This window comes from Coregonus clupeaformis, chromosome 12 (assembly GCF_020615455.1).
Source record: "Coregonus clupeaformis isolate EN_2021a chromosome 12, ASM2061545v1, whole genome shotgun sequence".
NCBI classification, from domain to species: Eukaryota; Metazoa; Chordata; class Actinopteri; order Salmoniformes; family Salmonidae; genus Coregonus; species Coregonus clupeaformis.
In genome coordinates this window covers 42,130,801-42,158,362 of record NC_059203.1, presented here as the reverse complement: position 1 = coordinate 42,158,362, position 27,562 = coordinate 42,130,801, and the positions used below count along the sequence as shown (strand labels likewise).

General features: G+C 44.3%; 1 protein-coding gene and 1 long non-coding RNA gene across 3 annotated transcripts; both read right to left on the bottom strand.

Moving 5' to 3' along the window:
• Positions 1–10: 10 nt before the first annotated feature.
• On the bottom strand, positions 11–22,462 carry LOC121578233 (death-inducer obliterator 1-like). 2 transcript variants are annotated; one of them, XM_041892440.2, is made up of 13 exons: positions 21,623–22,462; positions 21,027–21,357; positions 20,353–20,559; positions 14,713–14,929; positions 11,026–11,554; positions 10,632–10,791; positions 9,790–9,906; positions 9,409–9,564; positions 8,813–8,966; positions 7,975–8,636; positions 6,238–6,327; positions 5,934–6,129; positions 11–4,345 (listed from the first exon to the last, which is right to left on the bottom strand). In XM_041892440.2, exons 1-13 carry the CDS (start codon positions 22,372–22,374, stop codon positions 576–578), a joined length of 7,341 nt encoding a protein of 2,446 aa, XP_041748374.2. In that variant the 5' UTR covers positions 22,375–22,462; the 3' UTR covers positions 11–575. The 2 variants fall into 2 exon arrangements, with proteins under 2 accessions (XP_041748374.2, XP_045079796.1); XM_045223861.1 differs by having other exon boundaries at positions 9,457–9,564.
• Positions 22,463–22,810: 348 nt separating this feature from the next.
• Positions 22,811–27,310, bottom strand: LOC123492050. The gene is made up of 3 exons (XR_006661605.1): positions 27,179–27,310; positions 24,289–24,409; positions 22,811–22,893 (listed from the first exon to the last, which is right to left on the bottom strand). It is a non-coding gene; the product is annotated as an uncharacterized LOC123492050 (long non-coding RNA).
• Positions 27,311–27,562: the final 252 nt, after the last annotated feature.

The window sequence follows — 27,562 nt, the reverse complement described above, 5'->3', positions numbered from 1 at the left end:
ATGACAAAGATTGCCATAAAGTAGGTTTAATTGGCCAAGTTTAAACAAAATTACTGTCAACTGTAATTAGCAATACTATAGATACATCCATTCAGTTCTTAACTTCTGAATATACAAGCACATACTGTCCAATGGCTTCAGACTATAGCAATCAATGTTTCCTAAATTCTCACATTATCCATTCCAGATGTATGGCTTATAATTTCTCTACTTAGAAAAATGTGATTAAAAACATACCAGTATATACACAAATACATTCATATTTACATTAAAGGTCAGGGAGTTAATCAGTTACTTTCATGTGATTCTTAGAAAAGGTACTTTGACATGAGAAAGGTAAATGTATGTAAATGACATGGTATCATACAGTCAGATGAACTTAAATGACCTTAATATTAGTTTCAAATGTGATAACATTCATAAAATATGAAGTGGCAAAAATATTGTACCATCAAATCATTTGTCATGTAGAAAAACCTTCCCAATAATGTCTATTTACATTTAGTCATGGTGCTGAAAGTAAAAGTTACAGGGTGATTTATTTACTACAGTGAAAAGTCCTCAAAAGTAAGACATTACGATGTGTTTTTATCAGTTTCCACCTCTGCAGGTTTATCGCTCTCCTTTGGGACATCAGATTTATTTGTTTCTTTTTTGTCTTCTCTCTTTTCTTTACTCTTGCTCCTGTCCCGGCGGTCTCGATCTTTGTCCCTCTCTCTATCCCTGTCCCGATCTCGTGCTCTGTCTCGGTCGTTGTCTCGCCTGTCAGATTCTCTTTCCTTGCCTCGGTCCCGGTCTCTGCTCCTGGACCTGTCCCTTCTCCTGTCTCTGTCGTGGTCTCTCTCCCGGTCTCTGATCCTGGCTCTGTCTCGTTCGTAGTCTCTCCTGTCAGGCTCTTTCTCCCTGCCCCTGTCCCTTTCTCGGTCTCTCTCCCTGTCCCTCCTCCTGTCTCCCTCTGGAACCCTGTGTCTGTCTCCCTCCGGAACCCTATGCCTGTCTCCCTCTGGCACCCTATGTCGGTCTCCCTCCGGCACCCTATGTCGGTCTCCCTCCGGCACCTTATGTCGGTCTCCCTCCGGCACCTTATGTCGGTCTCCCTCCGGCACCTTATGTCGGTCTCCCTCCGGCACCCTATGTCTGTCTCCCTCCGGCACCTTATGTCTGTCTCCCTCCGGCACCTTATGTCTGTCTCCCTCCGGCACCTTATGTCTGTCTCCCTGCGGCACCCTGTGTTTGTCTCCTTCTGGAACCCTATGTCTGTCTCCCTCCGTCACCCTGCGTTTGTCACCCTCTGGTTCCCCATGTCGCTCTCCCTCCCTCCCTCTGCTGCGCTCCCTCTCACGGCTTCGTTCCCTCTCTCCGCGGTCTCTCTCCCTGCCTCTGTCCCACTCTCTCTCCCGGCTCCAGCGCTTGCCCTGGCCCCTGTCCCATGTCCTGGCTCCATGGGGCCCATCTCTGTCCCGCTCCCTCCTGCGGTCCTCGGACAGATCCCTTTGCCTCTCCTCAGACAACCGAGAGGAGCCAGGGATTGGCTCTCGGTCTCTGTGGCCCCCCTCAAACCGACTGGGCCTCTCTCCACCGCAAGGTTCTGAGCCCTCTCTGGTGGAGCTGCTCCTTCTCCTCATATCAGGCGAGTGTCGTCGCCAGTGGTCATCCCTGTGGGACTCTGGGCTGTGACCCCCCATGCGGTTTGGTAGAGGTATGGGGCCCTCTGGTGGGGTCGGGAGCAGAGGCCCACTGTGGCGAACTGGTCTTAAGTCCCCTGGACTGTCAAGGCGATACTGGTCAGGTCCTCCGAAATGCTGTGGTGGGGCCCCACGGTGGTCCTGAGGGGGTCTCTGGTCATCATATGACCCCCTGTGTGGTGGTGGGGAGGGTGCTATAGAGCCCCGAAACTGGTTAGGTGGATGGAAGCGCTGTCCACCCATATCTCCACTGGGAGGCAGGCCTCTCCGCCCATCATACTGGTTGTGTGGAGGTCCTCTGTAAGAGGGGCCTGGTGGGGGAGCCTGGTTGTCTTTGTACATGTGTGGAGGGGTCTGACCCTGGTGATGGTCCATGCCCTGTTGGTAGGACCCAACACTGACATTGTTGTACTGATCTACAGGGCCTCTTAGTGGGTCAATCATGTGGGCTTGGGACCCATGATCCACAAAATGAGAAGGCGGACCTCTGGGCCCGGGGAAGTGGGATGGAGGAGGTCCTCTGTTGTCAAAGTGGCCTGGGGGAGGCCCTGTGAAGGGAGGAGGGGCTCTGGGTCCAGGGAAGTTGAATGGAGGAGGGGGTCCACTGATCCTTGGTGGAGCTAAACCGTTTTGCCCATCAAAATTAGGTGGGGGAAGGCCATGGCCCTCCATGAACTGGCCTGGAGGGGGGCCTTGCTGCCCCATGTGCTGGGGAGGCATGGAGCCCATGGGGACATTGAACATCTGGGGAGGTGGGGCTCTCGGGCCCATTGGCTGGAATGGAGGGGGTCCCCTGGGAGGCATCATGGTCTGGGGTGGAGGACCAGGGGATGCCTCATACTGCTGCTGAGAGCCTCCCCATTGGTTCTGATATGGAGGATAAGCAGCAGGAGGCGGCCCATACTGGGAGTACGGAGACTGGTTGCTCTCCACTTGCATGGGTGGAGGAACCTGCATGGGTGGAGGTGGTCTCTGCATTGGTAGAGGGCCTGACAAGGAAGGAATACTCTGCATGGGTGGGGGAACTGACATGGGTGGTGGCCCGAGCATTGGGGGTGGACCCTGCATTGGTAGGGGTCCAAGTTGGGGTGGGAAGGTGGTTGTTGGGAGAATGTCAGGAGGAGCTCCATAGTCCATGTAGCTTGATGTTCCCATATGTGACATGTGGGAGGATTGAGTGTCCACCAGGGTGGAGCTATCCTGGGTGACATTCTGAGACAGTACAGGAATTGTAGGTGAAGCTAAGGAGTTGTTGTTTGTGGACATATTGAAGTAGCCAGAGGTAGACTCTTGACGGTTCTGCTCAAAATTAGAGATCTCCCCTGTTTTTAAAATGCTGTCTGCATTTGGCCAAATACTGTATTTGTCCAAGTCACTCTTGGTTGGGTCGACTTCCTCAGATTCAACAGTTTGTTCCTCCATGTAATTTACCTCCATAGCAGGTTCTACATGCTCACCTAACAGGGGAATGGAAACCTCAGTTGTGTCTGATTCCAGAAAGGGAAGAGAATCTGTTATAACCTCTTCTTGCGGCAGTGGTGTTTCTGGTTCTTGGACATCAGTCTGTGGTGGTGGCGTGGTGTCTTTGGCAGGTGGTGTCTCCTCTTTTTCTATTGAGTCTGAGGTTAGCCTCCTGGGATCCCTACTCTGCCTTGGGTCCCTTCTCTGGTTAATCAAAGGAGCGGCAGCAGAGGATTTGACTAACTCTTCAACTTTTTTGCCCAGCTGCAGGAGACAACTGTTAGCCAGTTGGGATGGCTGTGAGATCAAGCCGTCTGTGACTGAGAACGAGGCAGCTGATGTGCCTGTGGTTGACTTCTTTTCGCGGATGGATTCCTCCTGCTCCTCCAGCTGCCGTTTCTGCTCCTCAATTTGTTTGTTGATATCCTCCACCATTTTCTGCTGTTTGGTCAGACCCCCGGTGACCTTGGCTTTTCCAGGGACCTCAGTCCTGACCTCCTCAAAGATGGTGTCATCCTCCGGGTCATAGGCCACATCATCCACATCCGTAGCCTCTGACTGCTTGATGACCTCAGGTTCTTTAACAGACTTCTGGGGTGCTCCATAGCCCATGCCTGGGTCATATTCCTCCTCTGGGTCGTATGGTCTGTCATCCTCATCTTCCTCCACCTGCGTCTCCTTAGAAATCTGTCCAAATTGCTGAACAATGGGATCTAGCAGAGTAGCAGGGACGGCTGAGACGTCAACAGCACCATGCTCTGAGGGAGACATGGAGGCCTCAGAGTCATGCTTTTTGTTCCCAAACAAAGTCTTCAGGATGGTCTGAAGTGGAGTGGCATTGGCAGCAGAGCTTGAGGCAGGTGACTCTTTGCCTGTAGCAGGGGCTTTGACAGAGGACAGAAAGGACAGCACTGATAAGGCTGCCATGGAGGTGGAGGAGGTCTCTGAGGAGCTGAGAGGGGGAGGTGTACCTGGGGGGGTTGTGCTGTAGGGAAGATCCTGGGTGTACCGCAAGGCTTTCTCTGCTTTGACTTCAGCTTTGATGGTGGTGGTCGGTTTTGGAAGGCCAGTGTCATCTAGGTCTCTGATTTGGGTCTTGGAACGCTTCTCCTCAGTCTCCAAGGAGGCTCCAGCACGCTTTTTGTCCTTCTGGCAAATCACTAACCCAAGGAGGAGGTTAGGGCGCGCTGGTTCAAGTCCTACAAGACAAAGTTAAAACATGAAAATTGAATAAAAAGCATTCTAGAACATATCCTTTATCCACTTACATACTTGTATACTGTATATCTCAGATAGATTTGTCTGCTAAATGACTAACATTTCCAGAGATAGAATTTGTTTGAAGTGAAACTGTGAAATGAGAGCTTGTTTCAAACACCCGATGCTATGACAGAAACAGACAAGAGGATTTCACAGAGACCGGGAATCACACAGATCACAACAAACCAAAACCGATCACAAAAAGGTGTGTTGATTTAAAGCCACAAGCTGTGGTCTTCACTTTCCATTTTGAATTGTTCTAACAATAAATAATATGAGCACAAAATGCCACCTGTATATTCAGCTTAAAGTATAACCATTAAATTATAATATTCATGTTTCAAACGAAAACCAACAAGAATTGTAAGCTACAGACAACCTTTATATGAGTGCTTAGTCATCACACTGTTGAGCAGTCTTAAACTCCCCATGATACTTTGAGAAGTGTGACTGTCTGTGCACTGCATTAGACTGCATGTTTCTGTTGATCTAACATCACACTTCGCAGGTACACAAAAACTCACATTCGCCACTTTCACTAAGCTTCTCATCTTGCTAGATTGTCATTAGTATGCATTTTCATGAAGTCACTCGTCAATATTAGTGGACATTTCCACATTCTTTACTATTCTATATCAAAAAGGACAATGTGTTGTACAGTGCATTCCACTCATCTTATATGCAAAGTTTTTAATTGACACATACTAATCCAACCTCTGCTGACAACTAATTATCTGGATGCTTAAGTGTTTCTTGTTTCTTAAATTCAGTAAGTGTTTGAGAGCCATAGATTCTTCTCGTCTTCATCTTCTTTAAAACCCCAACATGAGTAGAACCATCTCTGTCCAAGGCTCTCCAAGCTAGACATCTCTCATAATAACTTACCATGGCTTTCAGTTTGTGGTTTGGGATGGACTAGGTGCAGGTCAGGTGCTGCCCATTCAGTTATGATGTGTGGGTACTGGAGATGCAGGTAGATCCACTAACACAGTACACCAAGTTGCAGTGAGGAGTAATTTAAATGTAACACACTGTGGCAGATGTCATTTTCAGAAACACCATCATTACCCAAACATTTCACACCAGTATCTACAGAATAAAAGCTAAGCCTTAAAAACAATAGGCTGAGACTGACATCTAAGGCCGTACCAACCTGTGATGCACAACATCCTTTATTTAAGACAGACGTGTGATACAAGGTAATATACACAGAGTACACTGAGGGCATAGATAAAGTACAGAGGGATGTTCATGGAGGAAGGCAAGCAACAGCAGAAGCACATGCTCACCCCTTACAGTGTATATCATAAATCAACTTCATGAAACAAGCTCTCATTTCACACAAAGGAAAACTAAGTAAATTAACTAAATCCTGAACATACTGACCACTCTGGACAAAACAATCGACTGACATTATGCCTAACTTAATTGTCTTGAGGTATAGAGAATTTGGCACATAATATTCAAACCAGTGTTTGGGTGTTAGGGTTATCAGAGGCCTCTGTGCGTCTCCCCGCAGATGCTTACCTGGCCCATCGAAAGGTAACAGTTTGGAGGGCAGGGGGTCCTTGGAGCTCAGGGGGATGAGGTACAGGTCTTTGATGCGGCGGTTGTTGTTGGCGACCACTCCAAAGCGCTTCCTGCTGCTGAAATAAGAGAAGAGAGAGACGTAGGCCACCTCCTCTTCCTCTGTGGCTGGATGGAACCGGATCAGACACAGCTCCTGGAGAGAGGGCAAACACAAAGAGAGGGGTGTGACCTTAGGGTCCTCAACCAGGAAGTAGGTTGTATATAAATACCTCACATTATTAGACTGTGGTGGAAGCTTTACCTTGGACAGAGATGTCTTCAGTTTCCCCACGTAGTCCCACACGGTGCTGGGGGAGATTCGGCCTCCAATGTGGATGGTGTCAGGCAGATCCTGTACAGGATTAACAATGTCACCTTTGTGTTCAACTCAGATGACATTATTACCATATATTTACAACCAGTTCAAACAAGTACAGTGCCTTCAGAAAGTATTCATAACCCTAGACTTATTCCACATTTTGTTGTTACAGCCTGAATTCAAAATGGATTCAATATTTTCTACACACAATACCCCATAATGACAAAGTGAAAACATATTTAGAAATTGTAGCTAATTTATTGAAAATAAGTCTGAGCTTTGCACACCTGGATTGTCCAATATGAGCTAATTATTCAAGCTCTGTCAAATTGGTTGTTGATCATTGCTAGACAGCCATTTTCAAGTCTTGCCATAGATTTTCAAGCCGATTTAACACAAAACTGCAACTAGGCCACTCAGGAACATTCAATGTCGTCTTGGTAAGCAACAGTGTATACTTGGCCTTGTGTGTTCCGTTTATTGTACTGCTGAAAGGTGAATTTGTCTTCCAATGTCTGTTGGAAAGCAGACAGAACCAGGTTTTACTCTAGGATTTTGCCTGTGCTTACCTCTATTCCGTTTCTTTTTATCCTAAAAAACTCCCTAGTCCTTGCCGATGACAAGCATACCCATAACATGATGCAGCCACCACCATGCTTGAAAATATGAAGGGTGGTACTCAGTGATGTGTTGGACCTGCCCCAAACATAATGCTTTGTATTCAGGACATAAAGTTAATTTCTTTGCCACATTTCTTGCAGTTTTACTTTAGTGCCTTATTGCCAACAGGAGGCATGTTTTCTAATATTTTTATCCATCCTCAGTGTTCTCCTATCACAGCCATTAAACCTAACTGTTTTAAAGTCACCCTTGGCCTCATGGTGAAATCCCTGAGCGGTTTCCTTCCTCTCCGGCAACTGACTTAGGAAGGACACCTGTATCTTTGTAGTGACTGGGTGTATTGATACACCATCCAAAGTGTAATTAGTAACTTCACCATGCTCAAAGGGGTATTAAATGTCTGCTTTTTAGAAAACATTTACCAATCTACCAATAGGTGCCCTTCTTTGTGAGGCATTGGAAAACCTCCCTGGTCTTTGTGGTTGAATCTGTTTTTGAAATTCCACCGCTTCACTGAGGGACCTTACAGATAATTGTATGTGTGGGATACAGAGAGGAGGTAGTCATTCAAAAATCATGTTAAACACTATTATTGCACACAGAGTGAGTCCATGCAATTTATGTGACTTAAGCACATGTTTACTCCCGAACTTATTTAGGCTTCCCATAACAAAAGGGGTGAATTACGTATTGACTCAAAACATTTCAGCTGTTCATTTTTAATTAATTTGTAAAAATGTCTAAAAACATATTTCTACTGACATTATGGGGTATTGTGTGTAGGCCAGTGAGACACAATCTCAATTTAATCAATTTTAAATTGAGGCTGTAACACAACAAAATGTGGAAAAGTCAAGGGGTGTGAATTCTTTCTGAAGGCACTGTAAGTAATCCATGTTTTCTGGCCAAAATGTAGTGAAAGTTTCATTATGATCAAATATAACAGTTATGTTGTCGGTCTCCGAGTTATTCATTTTACAATGTGTGGTTTTTCTTAGCTCACGTAAAAAAACTACAACTACCAGTGACATAATATTTTCTAACAAATGAATAACCAACCTCTTTCAGGTGCTCAAAGGATCCTGAGACCAGGTATGCCTTAGTGACAAACTTGGCCACAGTGTGCATGTTGACTAATCCTTTCCACATCATCTCCTGGCCATGGAGGAAGATGGCGGTCTCGCCCTCTGGAGGAGGCTCTGACAAGGCAGCTTTCTGCATGACGGGCCTGGGGATGGAGGGTGGAGGAGCCGGGGGCATGGGCAGAGGCCCCTTGGGCACCACCTCCATCACTGCAACTGGAGCAGGCTCTACTGAGATAGCTGGTCTTGAATAGGCATCTGCTGGGATAGGTCTTGAATAGGACTCTGTTGGAATGGGTCTTGAATAGGTATCTGTTGAGATAGGTGCTACCATGGATGTGTCTGGGGCAGAGTGGGTGACCGTCACTCCAGAGCTGTGTCTTGCCATGCGGGGGTCTCTGCGGGTGATGCTGACAGAGGAGATGGCTGGTGCGGTGACAGGGGCTGGGGTCTGGGGCTGAGGTAACAGGATGCTTGTGTCCTCCTGGTAGGGCAGGGTCTCAGGGACTGGCGTCTCACTGCCGGGATAAGAGACCGGGGCGCCTTCACCTGAGGAGGACCTGGACAAGCGCCTCACCTCAGGCTTCTTGGAGAGTTTGGCCTTCTTGGCTGCTGGTTCATCGTCTGCAGACTTCTGGCCTGGAAGAGGGGAGACAGAGGTTACTTAAACCTTCTAAACCTTCAAATCCACTAATCAAAGTTAAGCATGGAGTAATAAGAATGAAGATATTTGAGGGGAATTCAGGTACGGGCAAAGTTTTTATGCCACCGTTTCTTGCATGCCATCAAAACTCATTATTTTCATTCATCTTTACCTGTGCAGATTTTGCAGTTGAGGTCAAAGAGGTGGGCCCTGTGTTCAGCTGTGGTGTCCCGCATCATGCTGAAGATGTCTGGCAGGGAACTGCCACTTTTCACCCCAGCCTGAACAGAGCCAGAAGAGGGAGTGGAGCTAGCTTCCTCTTGTTCCTGAACACATTGTAAAAGGAAAACAGAGAGACAGTCAAAACTACAAACTGACAATGGATTCTCAAATAGCACATCAAACCATAACCAAATTTGCTGATGTCCTGAATGGCAAAAATATTCTGAGCAACCGTTTGTTTGGAAACAAAGTATTCTGATACATGAATCATTAGATAATCTCTAAAACGATAGCTACATTGATGCACAGTGGGCGTGAATCGTGATTTGAGTGATGCACGGGGCGGATGGCAGTGAGCTTCAGTAGGACAAAGGGACAGTTTAAAGTGGTATGGGACAGGTTGGCAAGAGAATTAAACTGTAAAACCACAATATGTTACCCACATGTTAACCACCCAGCACAACATGGTTCTCGTCTTATACAAGGAAAATGAAGATGAAAGACAAGTGGAAGTGAAAGAGAAAGGGTGAGAAAGCCACCACTTACTGCAGCAAAAGCCATGCGAAGAGATGGAGAGGTGCCAGAGTTACATACATCTCCATCAGACATTGGAGGAGCGTCCTCCATGTCCACATCAGGGGGGCCAGCATCAAGCCTATGGCCCGATTTAGACTGCCCTGTCTGGGATCTAGCACTGGGAGCCTATGGGATACAATGGAGGTCATCAACTTGGATGCATGCCTTGTTGAACATTTACAGTGTCTAACAATAATACAGTATGTGAATATTAGGCTAATGATATGGTCTCTTTAGTAGTGATATTTAGTTGCGCAATAAATACAATTCCTAGTATTGCTCTGTTGTCTATATAATTATTGGTTTCATTATCATGATCTCTAATAGGTCAACAGAGAAGGTCCTTCTTACCTCAGTGGTGTCAGGCTTCCTCCACTCTGAGATCTCTTTGGAGAGTAGCTCATCTGCACTCAGCCTCACCAGCCTGAAGGGACTGACCTCTCCCCAGACCACGCGGTAGAACAGGCCCTGAGACAAGCACAACACACCGTTTACTCACCTGGCACATCTGGCTTGGAGTGAACATAATTTAAGTGTTCAGTAATTTCATTTAAATTGAATACATGACTCACGATCAATTCACCCACATACCAACGCAATACTATAAATGTAGAAAGACGAGTTGTCATTCAAATGTACAGGTAACTGCCAAAAAAGGAAACAATTGAGTAAATGAGGGATATATTGAAAGCAGGTGCCATCATGCTTAGGTATAAAAATGTTGGGCAGGCCCAGTTATTTTGGCTACCATGGTTACGCCCCCATAAAATGACAATGACCCCATCCAAAGGGCACGAGTGGTCCCAATGGTTTGGTGAGCATGAAAACGATGTAAACCATATGCCATCTCAATTACCAGATCTCAACCCAATTGAACACTTATAGGAGACTCCGGAGCGGCGCCTGAGCCAGTGTTTTCCAACACCAACAAAACACCAAATTTAATTTCTCGTAGAATAAATAATGGTGTTGCATCCATCCAATAGAGTTCCAGATGCTTGTAGAATCTATGCCAAGGCACATTGAAGCTGTTCTGGCTTGTGGTTGCCCAACGCCCTATTAAGACACTTTATGTTGGTATTTACGGTTTTTGGCAGTTACATGTACATGGCTTTCCAACATTTACCATATTTGGTTTAGCCTACACAACTTATCGCTTGACTAGTCACTTCTGCAGACACCTGTGGACTCACCTTGTTTTTGGGGTCCTTCAGGTTAAACATGAGGGACCTGTACTTGTTCTTGTACTTGCTGTCCGTGCAAAGGCACAGGTTGAACATCTCCTTCTCAATGCTGACCGCCAGTTTTCCCACCTCGTTCTCAGACATGTTCAAATCATCACTGTCACTCACCCTGGTGGGACAATACATTTAATTGGTCACATACACATTTCAAGACAATGCAGTTGTAAAGATGTGGGGACAATGTATTTCCCATTGGACTACAACAATGTCTTAGCATTCTCTTTTTAAAATTCTACATTGAATCCCTAAATCAGATTAATGACCTTGCATGAAGTTCGAGACAATACAAGCCATTCTCTCGAAACATGGATCAGTCTAGGTCTAGGACTTCTGGGATACTCACCTCCTGTAGAGGATGTCTGTGAGCGAGCGGCGGATGTTCTGTCTCATCTGGTTGTTTGGCGGAGCCGTCGGGCACATCATGGAAGGTCCAGAAGCGCCTGGCTCATGGTGTCGGGAGGAAGGGGCTGAGGATGCGACTCTGTTCGGACTACGGCCTGTGGAGTCCCTCTGCTGGGGCTGGGCCTGCTTTTTAGGGATGGTAAAGCTGGACTTGCCGACCCTCAGGGCTCCTGTGACGTGATGTCGTGGAGCGTCTAAAGAACCAGGGGCAGAAGGGGTCAGGACAGCAGGTGGTGGAGGTGGTTTCTTGGATTTGGTTGTTTTGTTAGGAGGGGGGGGTGGTTGTTTCTTTGGTGCCTTAGCACTGCTGCCTGGAGTTGCTGGTTTATTGCGTCTGGTGTATATCTTTAATAATTTGGGGCCAGGGGACTTCTTCCCTCCTTTGAGTGGCGCTGTGGAAGCAGGGGACTTCTTCTCAGAAGGGGTTGGTTCCTTCTCACTCTGGTCCTCGTCACTCTCCTCTAAAGGAGCTGTGGAGAATAAAACAACTTGCATTAAAAACAAATAGAAAGAGTATATGAACCATCATAAAAACATGTACATTAAATTGAATTCAGGACATGTAGGCATATGCAATGTGATCTTAGATTAACTTAATGACTGACTGCCAGACATGACCACAATGCACACAAAATATTGAAGACGGGACCTCCTCCCTTTGTTGGATCTAGAAATAAATACCTTGACATTTGAAACACAAAATAAACCTGCTTAAAATACATATTTCCACACACTGAGAAAGCCAACCATAAGCACGCACATAAAATGGGTTAAACATATATAAAACAGACAGAACTTGGAAATCTCCTTTATTCTCTGGCTAAAAATGATATAAAATTAATTTGTGTAAAGGAGCCAATTTGTTAGCGTTGCAATTACAATCTTCTCAACATTAGTTCAAATGGTGGTGATCCTCTTCATGAAGAATGTAGGCGAGACACCACTTCAGTGTTATCAGAAGGGATCGATGTACTAAATGCTCCCAGGCATGTGCACTAAATGAGCAAAAAAGCAACAGTATGAATGGTTCCTGCATACCATTTAACATTAGCTCCTGAGCTACAGCACTGGACCCCAATCAACAACCCATCAGACATTAACAGATAATAGATGAGCCAAAACAACAAAAAACACACAAAAAAACCTGCCTGGAAAGTCACTGGGTACAGGGGTCTCCACAAAACTAAAATTAGATTCCATTAGGATGTGAATCTCTCTTTGCCTGGTCTTTGAAGATCCCAACAGTTGACCCACTGTATCAAGTGGCCAGAAACAACCAACGCTTCCCAACCAATAGTTCAACTAAACTTGTAACTTACCATGTCTGGGCAAAGAATGTCTGAACGTTCATCTCCTTCTACATATCTTCATACTTCCCACCCCAAATCTGATATTTTCACCACTGAAAATTCATAGTGCTGTGAGGCCAGCACACAGAACTAGGGATGTTCTAACAATACCATCTACCTTCAGGTGTACACACATCTAATGAGCATTCAATAAAGACAAACTATTTATATTCAAGGAATATTAACCTCAACAATTCAATAAAAACAATTCAAGATCAATGCAACATCTTTCCCCAGAGGCACTGGTTGTGCATGACAATACTAGCACCAATTGCTTTTGTATGACTTACTATGTCCAAATATGGGCATCAATATTAGTCATAGCTTTGTTAAAGCGGATAAATATTTTCTGCCTCGTTTGTGTTGCTCATTACCAAAGTATGAGGAATCTGGCTGTACGTTCAAAACAGCAAATACCTGTGAGTGCCATCAGCAGAAAATACTGCCATCGCCAATTACACAATTGCTCATTGAGCCAAAGGCACAGACAATTCACCTCTAGCCCAAACTACTAAACCTGTTCTTACCTGTACAATAATGATCACTTGCATTCTTTTAAATAACCAATATGCATGTTCATACACACAGATTTCAAACAAGACCCATTTAGACAAACGGGCAGCAATAGCAATTTCAATGTGACTGATTTGCACACAAAAAAACTTGTCAAACTATCAAAATGTCAATCAGAACTTGTATGTCTGCAAAATAATATATTGGAGATCTGAGAGGATACTAGGCATGCAAGCAGGTCATGAGTGAATCACATATGGCATTTCCCCCGATACATGAGGAACAGGCAGCTGGTATTATGCAGATAAGCTGATTCCTGAGGTCATGAACTACCAATGCAAATACCCACATTTAAAATACCTAGAGACTCTGCACTCACATTCAAAAATATCCACAACCTCTGTCTAATTACTCCCCTCAAAATTAGTAACCTGGATAAAACTTTGAACCAAAGCAGAGTTCATTGCAAATAATACTCTCAATTGCCCCTAAATAGCTTTCAACAATTTTATATCAGTAAAACAGAAGTGTGGTAGAACTGAGGTGATAATGGTCTGCCTCGCTGCTCTTTATGTTTAGTTGATGACTCCGGTGTTCCACTCTTCTCGTACAGTCATCTAATACTTCTGTGCAGTGTCTTCAGCGGGTCTTGTCTCAGTGGAAGAAACAATAGCTTTCCTGTTCCAGCTGTTCCGAGTCTGTCCACTTCAGACTTTCACTTCCTCTCGTGGCGTGTAGATCTGTGGCACATGCTGTCTGAGAGCAACTGGCCAGGACATCCTTAGTAATCCGAGACCCCTCATATAATCAATCAAGGCATCCAAAAATCTGTCTTAACACCTTTTATTTTATCGCCAGTGCCCCAGAGGGAGTTTGGATGCATGACATTCAATATGAATAATGCAAAATTTTGAAATAACAGCACACTATTCACAAAGCTAACCGTGAATACTTCCTTGGCTGCACTGAATAGACAGATTAATTCATCAGCAGTGTGAGCTGTATTTCTGTATAAATCCAGGGATAAAAAGCCACGGAGACCTACCTGCTCGAGAGATGAGGGACTGCCTCTAGATGAACAGCAGTTTGGAGAGGAGCACGTGGAGATTTTCACACACACCATCAGTGCCAACACACATTTTCACACAGTATACAGTAACCTAAGATTTATGAATTTACATCCTAAATAATACCCAAATCATAGCTTTGTTCATGGTTACTGATTTTCTTTTGACAATACGGCTTTCAAAATAAATCCTAAAATAGTCATGTTTGTATCCACTCACAGCAATGTGTACTTACCCACTCTGCAGCTCTGTATACCTGACTAAGTAACCATGACCTTGTAACATACTACAAATACATTTGGGGACCCATTCTCATTAGTGCTTTCCCCATAGATCTGGGTCATTAACCTAAGGCACGTGTCAAACTCATTCCACGGAGGCCCGAGTGTACTTGATTGATGAATTAAAGGTGATTGATTAGTAAATAACTCCCCTCACCTGGTTGTCTAGGTCTTAATTGAAAGGAAAAACCAAAACCCAGACACTAGGCCATCCATGAAATAAATGTGACACCCCTGATCTAAGGCACTACGTTGCCATGATAACCACATTTATAAAATGGGAAAACAATGTGTTTTTTTCTAAGAACCCGTAATAGATTGATGAATATACATTCAGATGGCTCACTTGACAACCCCTACAGTGTGAGAAGACAAATGGTTAAGAGTGGATTATTAAGACCTTCAAAGAGATACATACACGTTTTGTTTAACACTGTTGGTGGTGCTATGGGTGTAGTCTTTTCTGGCGTTACTGCATTGTAATTATGGTCGCTGGACCAGGACGACATGGTGGGTGGCGGTGGCTGCTGCTCTGCATGCTGCTCTTCATCACCATCCTTCTCGTCATCCTCACTGTCAGACTCTTCCTCCTCTGTGGACTTCTTGCTGGTCTTCCTTCCGGTGGTGGAACTCCTCTGGATGAACAGACATTCAATCAAAAATCAGTAACAGGGCACAGGAAGGGTTCCATAAGCAAAATGTTTGTTTTGTGTAATGCAGGATGTATAGTGAACAAAAATATCTAAACTGTTGGTCCCACCAGCTGAAACAAGAGATCACAGAAATGTCCCATTATGCACAAAAAGCTTATTTTTCTCAAATGTTCTGCACAAATTTGTTTACATCCCTGTTAGTGAGCATTTCTTCTTTGCGAAGATAATCCATCCACCTGACAGGTGTGGCATATCAATAAGCTGATTAAACAGCATGATCATTACACAGGTGCACCTTGTGCTGGGGACAAAAAAAGGCCACTAAAATGTGCAGTTCTGTCACACATCACAATGCCACAGATGTCTCAAGTTTTTAGGGAGCATGCTGACTGCAGGGATGTCCACCAGAGCTGCTAGAGAATTTAAAGTCAATTTCTCTACCATAAGCCGCCTCAGACATCGTTTGAGAGAATTTGGCAGTACGTCCAACCGGCCTCACAAGAGGAGACCACGTGTAACCCAGCCAGCCCAGAACTTCCACATCCGGCTTCTTCACCTGCAGAATGGACGGAGACCAGCCACCCCGGAGAGCTGATGAAACTATGGGTTTGGACAACCGAAGGATTTCTGCACAAACTGTCAAAAATCATCTCAGGGAAGCTCATCTGCGTGCTCGTCGTCCTCACCAAGGTCTTGACCTGACATCAGAAGGCAAATGCTCACTGTTGATGGCCACTGGCACGCTGGAGAAGTGTGCTCTTCATGGAAGAATTCTGGTTTCAACTGTACCGGGCAGATGGTAGACTGCATGCATGGCGTCGTGAGGGCGAGTGGTTTGCTGATGTCAACGTTTTTAACAGAGTGGCCCACGGTGGCGCTATGTTATGGGCAGGCATAAGCTACAGACAACGAACACAATTGCATTTTATCGACTGCAACTTGAATGTAGATATCGTGACGAGATCCTGAAGCCCATTGTTGTGCCATTCATGCACCGCCATCACCTCATATGTCAGCATGATAATGCACGGCCCCAGTCGCAAGAATCTGTACACAATTCCTGGAATCTACAAAATGTTCCAATTCTTCCATGGCCTGCATAGTCACCAGACATGTCACCCATTGAGCATGTTTGGGACACTCTGGATCGATGTGTACGACAGCGTATTCCAGTTCCTCCCACCAATATCCAGCAACTTTGCACAGCCATTGAAGAGTGGGAAAACATTCCACAATCAACAGCCTGATCAAAATTCAATGCAAAGGAGATGTGTCGCGCTGCATGACAAAAATGATGGTCACACCAGATAGACTGGTTTTCTGATCCACGCCCCTACTTCTTTTTGAGGTACATTGCATTCGGAAAGTATTCAGACCCCTTGACTTTATCCACATTTTGTTACATTACAGCCTTATTCTAAAATGTATTAAATAAATAAAAATCTATCTACACACAATACCCCATAATGACAAAGGGAAAACAGACATTTTTGCACATTTATAAAAAATAAAAGAAAATCCATAATTATTCAGACCCTCTGCTATGAGACTCAAAATTGAGCTCCAGGTGCATCCTGTTTCCATTGATCATCCTTGAGATGTTTCTACAACTTTATTGGAGTCCACCTGTGGTAAATTGGACATGATTTGGAAAGGCACACACCTGTCTATATAAAAGGTCCCACAGTTGACAGTGCATGTCAGAGCAAAAACCAAGCTATGAGATCGTAAAGATTGTCCGTAGAGCTCAGAGACAGGATCTGGGGAAGGGTACCAAAAAATGTCTGCAGCATTGAAGATCCCCAAGAACACAATGGCCTCAATCATTCTTAAATGGAAGAAGTTTGGAACCACCAAGACTCTTCCTAGAGCTGGCCGCCCGGCCAAACTGAGTAATCGGGGGAGAAGGACCTTGGTCAGGGAGGTGACCAAGAACCCGATGGTCACTCTGACAGAGCTCCAAAGTTCCTCTGTGGAGATGGGAGAACCTTCCAGAAGGACAATAACCCTAAGCACACAGCCAGGACAACGCAGGAGTGGCTTCGTGACAAGTCTCTGAAAGTCCTTGAGTGGCCCAGCCAGAGCCCGGACTTGAACCCGATCTAACATCTCTGAAGACCTGAAAATAGATGTGCAGCGACGCTCCCCATCCAACCTGACAGAGCTTGAGAGGATCTGCAGAGAATGGGAGAAACCCCCCAAATACAGGTGTGCCAAGCTTGTAGTCATACCCAAGAAGACTGGAGGCTGTAATCGCTGCAAAAGGTGCTTCAACAAAGTACTGAGTAAAGGGTCTGTCTGAATACTTACATAAATGAGATATGTTTTTTTTCTGTATTATAAATTTGCTAAAATTTCTATAAACCTGTTTTTGCTTTGTCATTATGGGGTATTGTGTGTAGATTGAGGAAAAAATACAATTTAATCCATTTTAGAATAAGGCTGTAATGTAACAAAATGAGGAAAAGGTCAAGGGGTCTGAATACTTTCCCAAATGCACTGTATCTGTGACCAACCAATGTATATCTGTATTTCCAGTCATGTGAAATCAATAGATTAGGGACTAATGAATTTATTTAAATTGACCGATTTCCTTATATGAACTAAAAAAATCTTTAAATTGTTGCATGTTGCATTTATATTTTTGTTAAGTTTATATTAGATTTGAGGAACAAGGTTATTCATATTATTTATGTGAGCATAAGTTTAAATCAATTTCCCCTGTGGTGTGTTTGTGCATATTAGGCTCAATAAAATACTTCATGATCAAAGTCTGACATTGACCTCAACTCACGTATGCATGTAAAAAATGCAAATGAACCCCAGCATATGCATATCAATAATGTCAAAATGTAAATTGCTGCTAATTCATTACATTGGAAGGAAAAAAACAATTTAGTGAATAATATGAGTCGTTGGTAATTTATTAGACACTGTTGAATAGATTAAATAGCAATTGAATAACAATCAAATGTGGGCCTTCAGAAAGTATTAATACCCCTCGACTTATTCCACATTTACAGCATGAATTCAAAATGGATTAAATATGTATTTTTCCCCCCTCTCGCCCATCTACACACAATACCCCATAATGACAAAGTGAAAACATGTTTTTAGAAATTTCTGCATGTTAATTGAAAATAAAATACAGAATCTCATTTACATCAGTATTCACACTTTGTAGAAACACCTTTGGCGGTGATTACAGCTTTGAGTATGTTTGTATCCATTCCAGCATTGCTTTTGCTGTATGCTTGGGGTCATTGTCCTGATGGAACGTAAATCTTCGCCCAAGTCCATGGTTGTTTGCACTCAGAAACAAGTTTTCATCAAGGATTTGCCTGTATTTGGCTCCATTCATTGTTCCCTCTATCCTTACCAGTCTTGCTGAAAAGCATCCCCATAGCATGATGCTAATACCACCATACTTCACGGTAGGGATGTGTTAGACAGGTGATGAGCTGTGCCTGGTTCTCTATTTCTCAGGAATGCCTTCCGTCTGGCCACTCTCCCATAAAGCCCAGATTACAGAACTTCACCAGAGACTGTTGTCCCATCTCAGGCAAAGAACTCTGTAGTTCTGTCAGATTGGTCATTGATCACCTCCCTGACCAAGGTTATTCTTACCCGGTTGCTCAGTTTGGTCGGACTGCCAGCTCTAAGCAGAGTCTGGGTAGTTCCATATTTTTCAACACTCTAGAAATTGTTTTATACCCTTCCCCAGATATATGCCGCATCACAATTATATCTTGGAGATCTACGGACAGTTCATTGGACTTAATGGTATAGCTTCTGCTCTGACATGCACTGTCAATTGTGGGACCTTATATAGACAGGTGCTTTTCTTTCTAAATCATGTTCAAACAATTGAATTGGCCACAGGTGGACTCCAATCAAGTTGATCAAAGGAAATTGGATGCACCTGAGCTAGAGCACGGATCCACCTCTGCCCAAATACCCGAGAGGGTCCGGAGCCAGAATTATAAATAATGTCACGGGTCTGATCTGATTGTCATGGGTATGTGTAACTGACTTGTCCGGAAGGACCCGTACAGATCCGAACGTGACTGCTGCAGTAGAGAGAGAAATGTTATAATTTATGCTGCTGCTCTTGCTTTTCACGTGTGGCGAGCATAGGTTGTTGTTGGCCAATCATAAGTCATGAAAATGGCAAAAGTTGGAAGATGGAATTAAAAGTTAAAGGATAGGCTACAAAGACCAAGAGCCAACAGGTAGGCTACTACTTAATATTCTGAATGGAGTAGCTTCTTCCGGTTTGATGCAGTCAAGACAGGTACTACGTAATCATATAGAATGAAATATCCTAGCTATGGCAGCTATTCGTCTACTACAGCGCAAGTCTGCTTGGTTGGTTGCCATCTCTCCTTCCCTGCACTGTGTCACTTGCTCACTCTCACAGTAGCCTACACACACAGCACAGCCCCTGCTAGAGTGTCACCACTTTCTACCTCGTGCTTTATCAGCTCCGGTTAATAAAGTAGCTCAAAAATTGACTTTTCTGCTGCTTCCCTGACTCGGATCAGACCCGACCAGGTCTATACGGAACGTGTCTAGTTGTCCTCAGGTCCGTTCGGAGCAGATCTCTACATAAAAATTTTTTTTTATGCATATCGGGTCCGGATGGGAAAGCCCCAGGGCCATTTCGGAACGGGCGCAACTTTTTGCACCCAAGAAGGCCTCTAACCTGAGCTCAATTTGGAGTGTGATAGCAAAGGGGTGTGAATACTTATGTAAATGAGACATCTATACTTTAATTTAATAAATTTGCTAAAATTTCTAAAAACATGTTTTCACTTCGTCATTATGGGGTATTGTGTAGATGGGTGAGCATTTTTTTGTGATCAATTTTGAATTCAGGCTGTAACAACAAAATGTGGAACAAGTCAAGGGGTATGAATACTTTCTGAAGGCACTGTATTTCTCCTGGGGCAATGTCGCCCCGTCCCTCCTCCAGATGTTCCTCAGACCAGAATTATGTTCTGTAGTTCCTGCTGATGCAATCAATCACCAATCTTGCAATGAATGTTTGTTACCAATGACTCAGACAAAATAACAATCTAGCAAGTAAACAAACATTATTTCATGTAATTTCACTATAATAATTCAGATATTTCAGAACCAAATCTGGCCTGGTGTATAGCCCGATAGTCATTGGCAATAAGATATTCACACTCAATTTCATAGAGTAATATAAGAATTGTGTACATTTTAGAAAACGTATTTCAAAACATTGGAATATATATTGCCCTTAATTTGTGCTCCACACAATGTATTACTAACCAGTGAACTGGTTCCAATACACTCAGTGAAAGGTTTCTCACAACTCTCCAGAACAATAGGTGAAAATTTAAACATCTTTGGTATCTTATAAACCCTTTGTTTACCTTGGTCGTTGCCCTGGCACCAGGTGTTTTTTTCTGTCCCTTGGCCTTGTCTTGATCTTTCTGCTTGGGCTCAGAGATTGACTTGGCTGCCATGGCTGCGGCGGCGTGTCTCAGGATGCACTCGCTGCCGCAGTAGACAGAGTCCTTCAGGGCGGTCTTCTCACAGCCTGGCCCGATGCATTTTGGCAGTTTAGACTCCTCCGCCGCCTGTTGAAACTCAAACAGGTCACACAGGTGCACAGTGCAACACAGACAATGCCACAGACGGATTCTTGTACAGGCAAAAGTGTCAGGGATGATAATATACAAATTGTCATATGGCGTAGGGATGGGCATTTGAAAGAAAGTCTGTTTGTATACTCAATTATTTAAGTTTGTGGTATGCCATTGGTTGTTCCAATTACTGGTTGTTCTGATAAACAACTGAAAAGGAAACCTCTTTTCACTACATTTGACATTCTCTACAAACAAACACATCTGTGCTCATACATTTCGAGTGCTTGTTTTCAATTATTAGTAACCAAATACAAACCTTGAATCGAGTACTCACGCCCATCCCTAATATGGTGCTCTCAGACATCTTTCGGTAAGCTATTATTGGCATGACATAAGCCTGAATAGGTCATTTATTGAGTTCATTCACTGGGGCTGTGATAAAAGTAACAGAAACCTACCGCCTGAAAGATCTTGATCTTCTTTTTCCCACTGGGGTTGGTGGTCTTCTCTATCCTCCCTTTGATCCCCAAGTCGTCACCCTTTTCTTCCGCCCCAGCTGAGGCTGTAGGTGAGGGAGCCGCCACAGAGGGGCTCTGCTCGGCCTTGAGGGCCCCGGGGGCAGCTGCTTTGGGTTTGCCGTTGGGCTTGGCCGTCTGGCTCTTCTTGGTGGTGCAGTTGGGGCAGACGTAGTCCTCCCCATTCCTCTCCATCAGACGTCCACGAGCCTCAGTGATGCCCACACAGTCTCCATGGAACCACTCCTCACAGCGGTCGCAGCAGATCATGAACCTAGGTGCACAAAGAGACAGATATGTAAAAACAGCCAGTCGGAGAAAGTGGGTTACCAACGTTGAACAAAGTCGCTGCTAAAGCATATTATACAAGTCAAGCACATCACTCAGGCTAACTAATCACTAACCACTCATCCCCTTGTAGGTGGACAACAGAGATTAATTTTGTCACATTCAGTAATCCACGAAGGATCAGACAGAGCATTTGTAAGAACTAGAGGCATCGGATTTCCAACTTAATTACATAACATCCAAATGCATACCTTTTGTTGTGTTTCTGTCGACAGATGCAGTACAGTGCATTAGGGTCGTATCCTTCATCATCGCCGGAGTCACTGGATGATGAGGATGAGGACTCATCTTCCTCCTGGTCGTTGCGGGTCTTTGTCCCTCCTCTGGACTTGGTGTCTCTCTTGTTGGGGGTGGTCCCCCTACTGGCTGCCTTGGCAGGACTCCTGGACCTGGAGGCAGGCTCGCCACTGTCCTCTACGGGCTTCTCCACGCTCCCCTGTTTTTCTTTCTCCTCCTGCTCTTCCTCTTTCTTCACAGAGTCCTGCTCTGGCTGCACTGTATCGTCCTTCTCAGGGCTGGTTGTCTTCTTGTCCTGCTGCTCCTCCTGGGGCTCTTTGGGTGCATCTCCACAACCATTCTCCACCTCCTGGGGCTCTTTGGGAGCATCTTCACTACCCTTCTCCACCTCCTCGGGGCTCTCTGGGAGCATCTCCACTACCCTTCTCCTCCTCCTGGGGCTCTTTGGGTGCATCTCCACTACCCTTCTCCTCCTGGGGCTCTCTGGGTGCATCTCCACTACCCTTCTCCTCCTCCTGGGGCTCTTTGGGAGCATCTCCACTACCCTTCTCCTCCTCCTCCTGGGGCTCTCTGGGTGCATCTCCACTACCCTTCTCCTCCTCCTCCCGGGGCTCTTTGGATGCATCTCCACTACCCTTCTCCTCCTCCTCCTGGGGCTCTTTGGGTGCATCTCCACTACACTTCTCATTATCAGAGCTTCCATCATCACTGACCGAGCCAACTCTGCTTCTGCCACGGCCTTTAGCCTTCTGAGTTGTCCTCTTCCTGCTCCTCGTCTTCCTCACTGGGGAATCTGGTTTATCGTCCACAGACTTGGCCTCTGCGTTGCCGTCAAAGCTGGCTTCAGAGGCCGTCTCCGCATCTGTAGGGGTCTGGGAGGGAGGGTCCCCACCCTCTATGCTGCCAGGTGCACTCCTCCTCCCTACTGTGCGCGCTCTCTTGGTGGTGAGCAGGAACTCCTCTAGCTTGTCAGTGCGTTTTGCCTGCCTCCCACTGCGACGTACAGGCCCTACATGGCTATCCTGGCTCTCAGCAGCCGTGTCTCCAGGCATTTCTCTCTTGGCTATGGTGGTCAGACGGAATCCCCAGGTCTTCTTGAACTTGCTTGTGGTTTTAGCAGATTGCTCTGTGTCCTCTAGATTTTCCTCAGTATCATTGTCACCATGCTCTTGGTCTTCCTTATCTTCTCCGTCCTCCTTCTCAACTTTATAGTCCTCTAGAATAGCTGTTGATGGAAGACACACATTAAGGGACAGTAGCAGATTTTGCCAATCAAAAGACTTATGGAATAGTAAGCTGATTAGGTATTCAAAGCATGAGGGAATAGTGAAATCCCTTGTGCTGATCATGATTCTAGTAATCCTGACCCTACACCCCAAATAACAACCTACAAAAGATTTGCAGAGGATCCAGCAGTGCAGTGCCCATTAAAGTGAGACAATCATGACATCCCCCTCATTGACAAGGGAAAAGAAGCTAGTCCAAGGTACCTTGAGAGCTGCTATCCACAGGGTCCTGGCTCTGCTCTGGCTCAGGAGCTAGAGAGAGCTCAGGACTCACATTCTCCTCCATAGATGGAGTCACTCACTACTTTCAAACAGAATATCTACAGTTAAGAGAAGAGCACAAGAGACGAACTGTGAGACAGCTACTCTTCAACTCCATTTAACTGAAGTGTGTGGTTGTTTTGGGGAGGGTGGTAGGAGCAGCACTTTGTCATGTTCAACTACTTTCTTTTTATGGATAAAAATGTTATATCCAGATTTGTTTGTGTCAGCGAGTGCAGTCTTTTGATACCATAAATGTTCCTCCTTTCCACAAACTGGCTACAGCAGGCTGGCTGCTGTAGTTATGATAACTCTACAGTTGTTAGCCTAGATCAGGGTGGGCAATACATTTTGTCTCGAGGGCCACAATCGGATTTTGAAATTCAGAGGGTTGGCCAGAATTTTTTTGACCGATTTGTTTGTCAAAATCAATTTGCAGGTCAGAGATAGGGAAGGTCTTAAAAAATGGGTCCATTACAATTTCTACATACTTTCTATTTAGTTTAGTTTTATACACAATAGGGCAAAACATGTATATATATCCCTTGCAGGACACATTTATAAAATAAAACTAAAAAAGTAAAAAAATTGGCTGGCGCGCATGATGCGGCCCGTAGTTTGCCCACCCCTGGCATAGATCCTGTTAAACCGCAAACCATGGTAAGATTACTAAACTACAGAAGCAGAATTTTCATTTAACTAAGTTATGAACATTCTAAACCCCCCACCCCACAGAACAATATTTGTAAATTCACAGGTTTTACAATGCCATATTATCACACCTTGCTGCTCGTTGACAGCTCTTAACTCAATAACAAAATATTTGCTATTGGAAATTATATTGGAAGCACAGAAAATCTGAGGAACTTCACTAATTGGGAAAAATACTGCAATGACATCAAATTCTTACAAGAACAAAATAGAACACCACTACTGGGACAAACCTATTCTGTTGAAATGCCTAAATTTACACAACCAATAATACTGTTTACAAAAGCAATGGAACTGCCGTAAATTACGCACCAAATGAGTGCATGGCATTTGTCCTTTCGCAGAATAAAACATGAGCCTACCTGCTGCTCTGTAGTGGTGGGGCACTGATTGGGGGCTTATCTGATGATGAAAGTGTTCAGTTCCCGCTCACAGCAGGTTCTGATCAGTAATCATCACAGGCCTGGTAGTGGGATCTTGGACCTGTAGATAAGAAGTCCGAATAAAACTTAAGTATTTGAGGGTACGGCAATGACAACAGTATGCAGTCTTGAAAAGCACAATACATCACAACACATTGCGTTGTCCGGGTTTGGCCGTCATTGTAAATAAGAATTTGTTCTTAACCGACTTGCCTAGTTAAATAGCATCATGATGATAGTTCACTTAATCCAGAGCTATAGATATATAAAGTTGGCAAAATAGTGACAGCTGCTAATAAAGTTCAGTGTAATGTACAGACAGTCAACTTGTTACTAAATATTTTGGGAGTACTCAAGAAAGAGGCTAGAGAATCATTATCAGCCCCACCCTACTTCATTCAGATTAACAAAATATGTGTGTCCCATTCCCAACTAACGACTAATCTAAACAAACCTAAATCCCACGTTGTAGTTTACATGATCAAATCACACTTGTCAAAACACAAGTAGCCCTACATGTTACAAACAACGCCTGCTCTTTCCCCTGAGTAACAGAATGTAGTATTTGTGACAACTGTTGCCCAAAAATATGATAATTCTAGCCTTGAACTGAAAACAGCTAACTTACTGGACAGGTAAAGGTAGCATTTCAATTATTATTTTGAGCACCTGAGCACTCCCTCTTTGTAGCATGATAAACAATATCACCAGCTAAAGTGACAAACCACAGATTGCTCAATAAAATATTCCTAATTGGTCATTTGTTACTACATATTCTAAATTGTTACATTTTTTTTTGACCTAGTCGGTCAACAAAAAAAGTTTATGATAGTGGAACATATTCCCCACAATCAAAGCAGCTTGCTAGATATGTTCAATAAGTTTCAGATGATCAGTCTGGCCTGAATTCCACTGACACCACCACAAGCATGAGGACCTAATTTCAACCACAAACTTCAAAACATGTCTGAGAATAAACAGAACCAACCAAGTTGCAATTGTATAATGGTGGTGAGAAGATAATTGATTTTAACAAACATATTAAAAACATGGGTACTATCCTCCAACAGCATGAGTGACTCAAATAAATCATCATTTCTGCAGTTTTTGTTGGGTTCGTCTGGGATACAGTAGGTCATATTTATCTCGTGCATTAACTAACAAACATCTGCATCATAATCTTCATGATGACACACTGAACTGGGTTGTAAAATCCTCCTGAACTCTGTCCACACCAAAAACGTCAGGTCAAAATCTTCTGCATCATAATCTTCATGATGACACACTGAACTGGGTTGTAAAATCCTCCTGAACTCTGTCCACACCAAAAACGTCAGGTCAAAATCTACTTGATTACATTGGTACAACTCTGGGGACAGCTTTGGTTTAATAGAAGTAGCCTGATACACAACCGTTCTTCAGTTTTAAATGTGCACCCTGACCCATGTTTCAATGACAGACAAACATACATTACATTAACTTTCACATAACATTCAATAACCCATTCATTGGTCTGATCATTTTCATATGCGTGGCTCATCTGACTTAATGTTGGAGAGGGTACACCACAGAATAGAAACGGTATCTTGTGCTCCAAAGGACCACATTAATAGTTAGCAAATGCAATGCAAAATGACCAACCACATTATTACAACTCAACAATAGATGGAGCGCAAACAAAAGCCAGAGTGGTAACTTCAGGCCTATAGATAATTCCTACCCTCCATATAATTTGGAAATATCGTAATAAACTTTTTAAAAATCACCCACAGAATGGATGGAATTTGAAATGTCTGGATTTGAAGACGCAGTGACTCAACAGAAACTACTTAAGAACTACGATGCTGGGATGAGAGCTCCACCACGGATTGTTCCCTTACCATGGTCACAGCACACAGCCACGTGAGAAAGGGGGGGAGAAACACTCCCAGACCCACCCCAGTTGGCGCGTGGGGGAGGGGTGGTCAATGCAACATTGTTAGCTAGCTAGCGTTAAATTAGCTGCAACGATACGGATAAACAAATACCTAACGTAATTTCACCCTGACTGTGCTAACTCGATGCCGAGTAGCTCTTCAGGCCTCACAGAACACAACGAACTACTTAACTCTTGACAACCGATTTTATAGCTACACATCGCACCACGTGCTCGACTTTGCATTCGGATCATACAAATCCCGACAGTCGCATTAAGGTGGCTGCCACACGGAAAAAGCGCCAATACAAGTCGCAAGAAGTCCGCGTACATTGAGAAATCCGACACGATAGATTGCGTGCTAGCTAGGTGGGTCGCGGGGGCCAAATTAAACAGCATTTTACCATGCTAGCTAACGACGAGACATGTCTGATGGCTAATTATTATAAATCAAATATTGGGGAAAAAAAATCGACTAACTAGTTTAGTTAAACACTTGGTGTTTACTGTAGCAAACTTGCTAGCTAGCAGCACTGAGCGCAGAAGTTCTATAAGAATCACACACCGACGACACTGCAAATTAACCTAGCTAACTACCGTTACTAGAAGCTTGCTGGGATTAACTAACGTTAGCTAACTATCACCAAAAGACAACATGCATTATTAATGCACGCACAAACAAGGACTCGTTTAAAGCTAAATAATTTACGTTTAGGAACATAGTTAGCTTATTAGCGTGCTGTATCAACCGCAACTGATGTCATTGCATAACGCGTAACGTTAGCTAACAAGCTAGGCCACAACCATGCGCTTCGCCTAGCTAGCTAGCTAATACAAACAGAAACAGTATTGAAATGTAGCTAGTCATTTACAAATAATGCTACACAAGTATCGTTTGGGTAGATAATAACGTACAATTCAACCCACTTGTAAACCTCGACGTTATGTTCTTGTACCGGCCACGTTCAGTCCTGGCTCCATTTTAATTTAGTGTTGTTTGGCTCGCGCTAGCTCAAGTATGGATAACTATAGCCCAATGGCGACCGGATAATGGGCGAGTGGGTGTGTCGAAAGGAGTGGGTGTATGGAAAGTGAATCAGCTAATTGGGCAGGATTCTTGCCACTCAATACCGTTTTGCGTGACTGATTGGGCGTCACTATGAGTCCATAGTAAACCAGTGACCAGTGCTCCGGTGTTGTGCCTGCGGACTTGGAAGTGCATCCTACTTGGTATCATGGGCTTTTTTTTTCTCACACATCATTTTATTTCAAGTAGGATAGCAGCCTACACAAGAAATA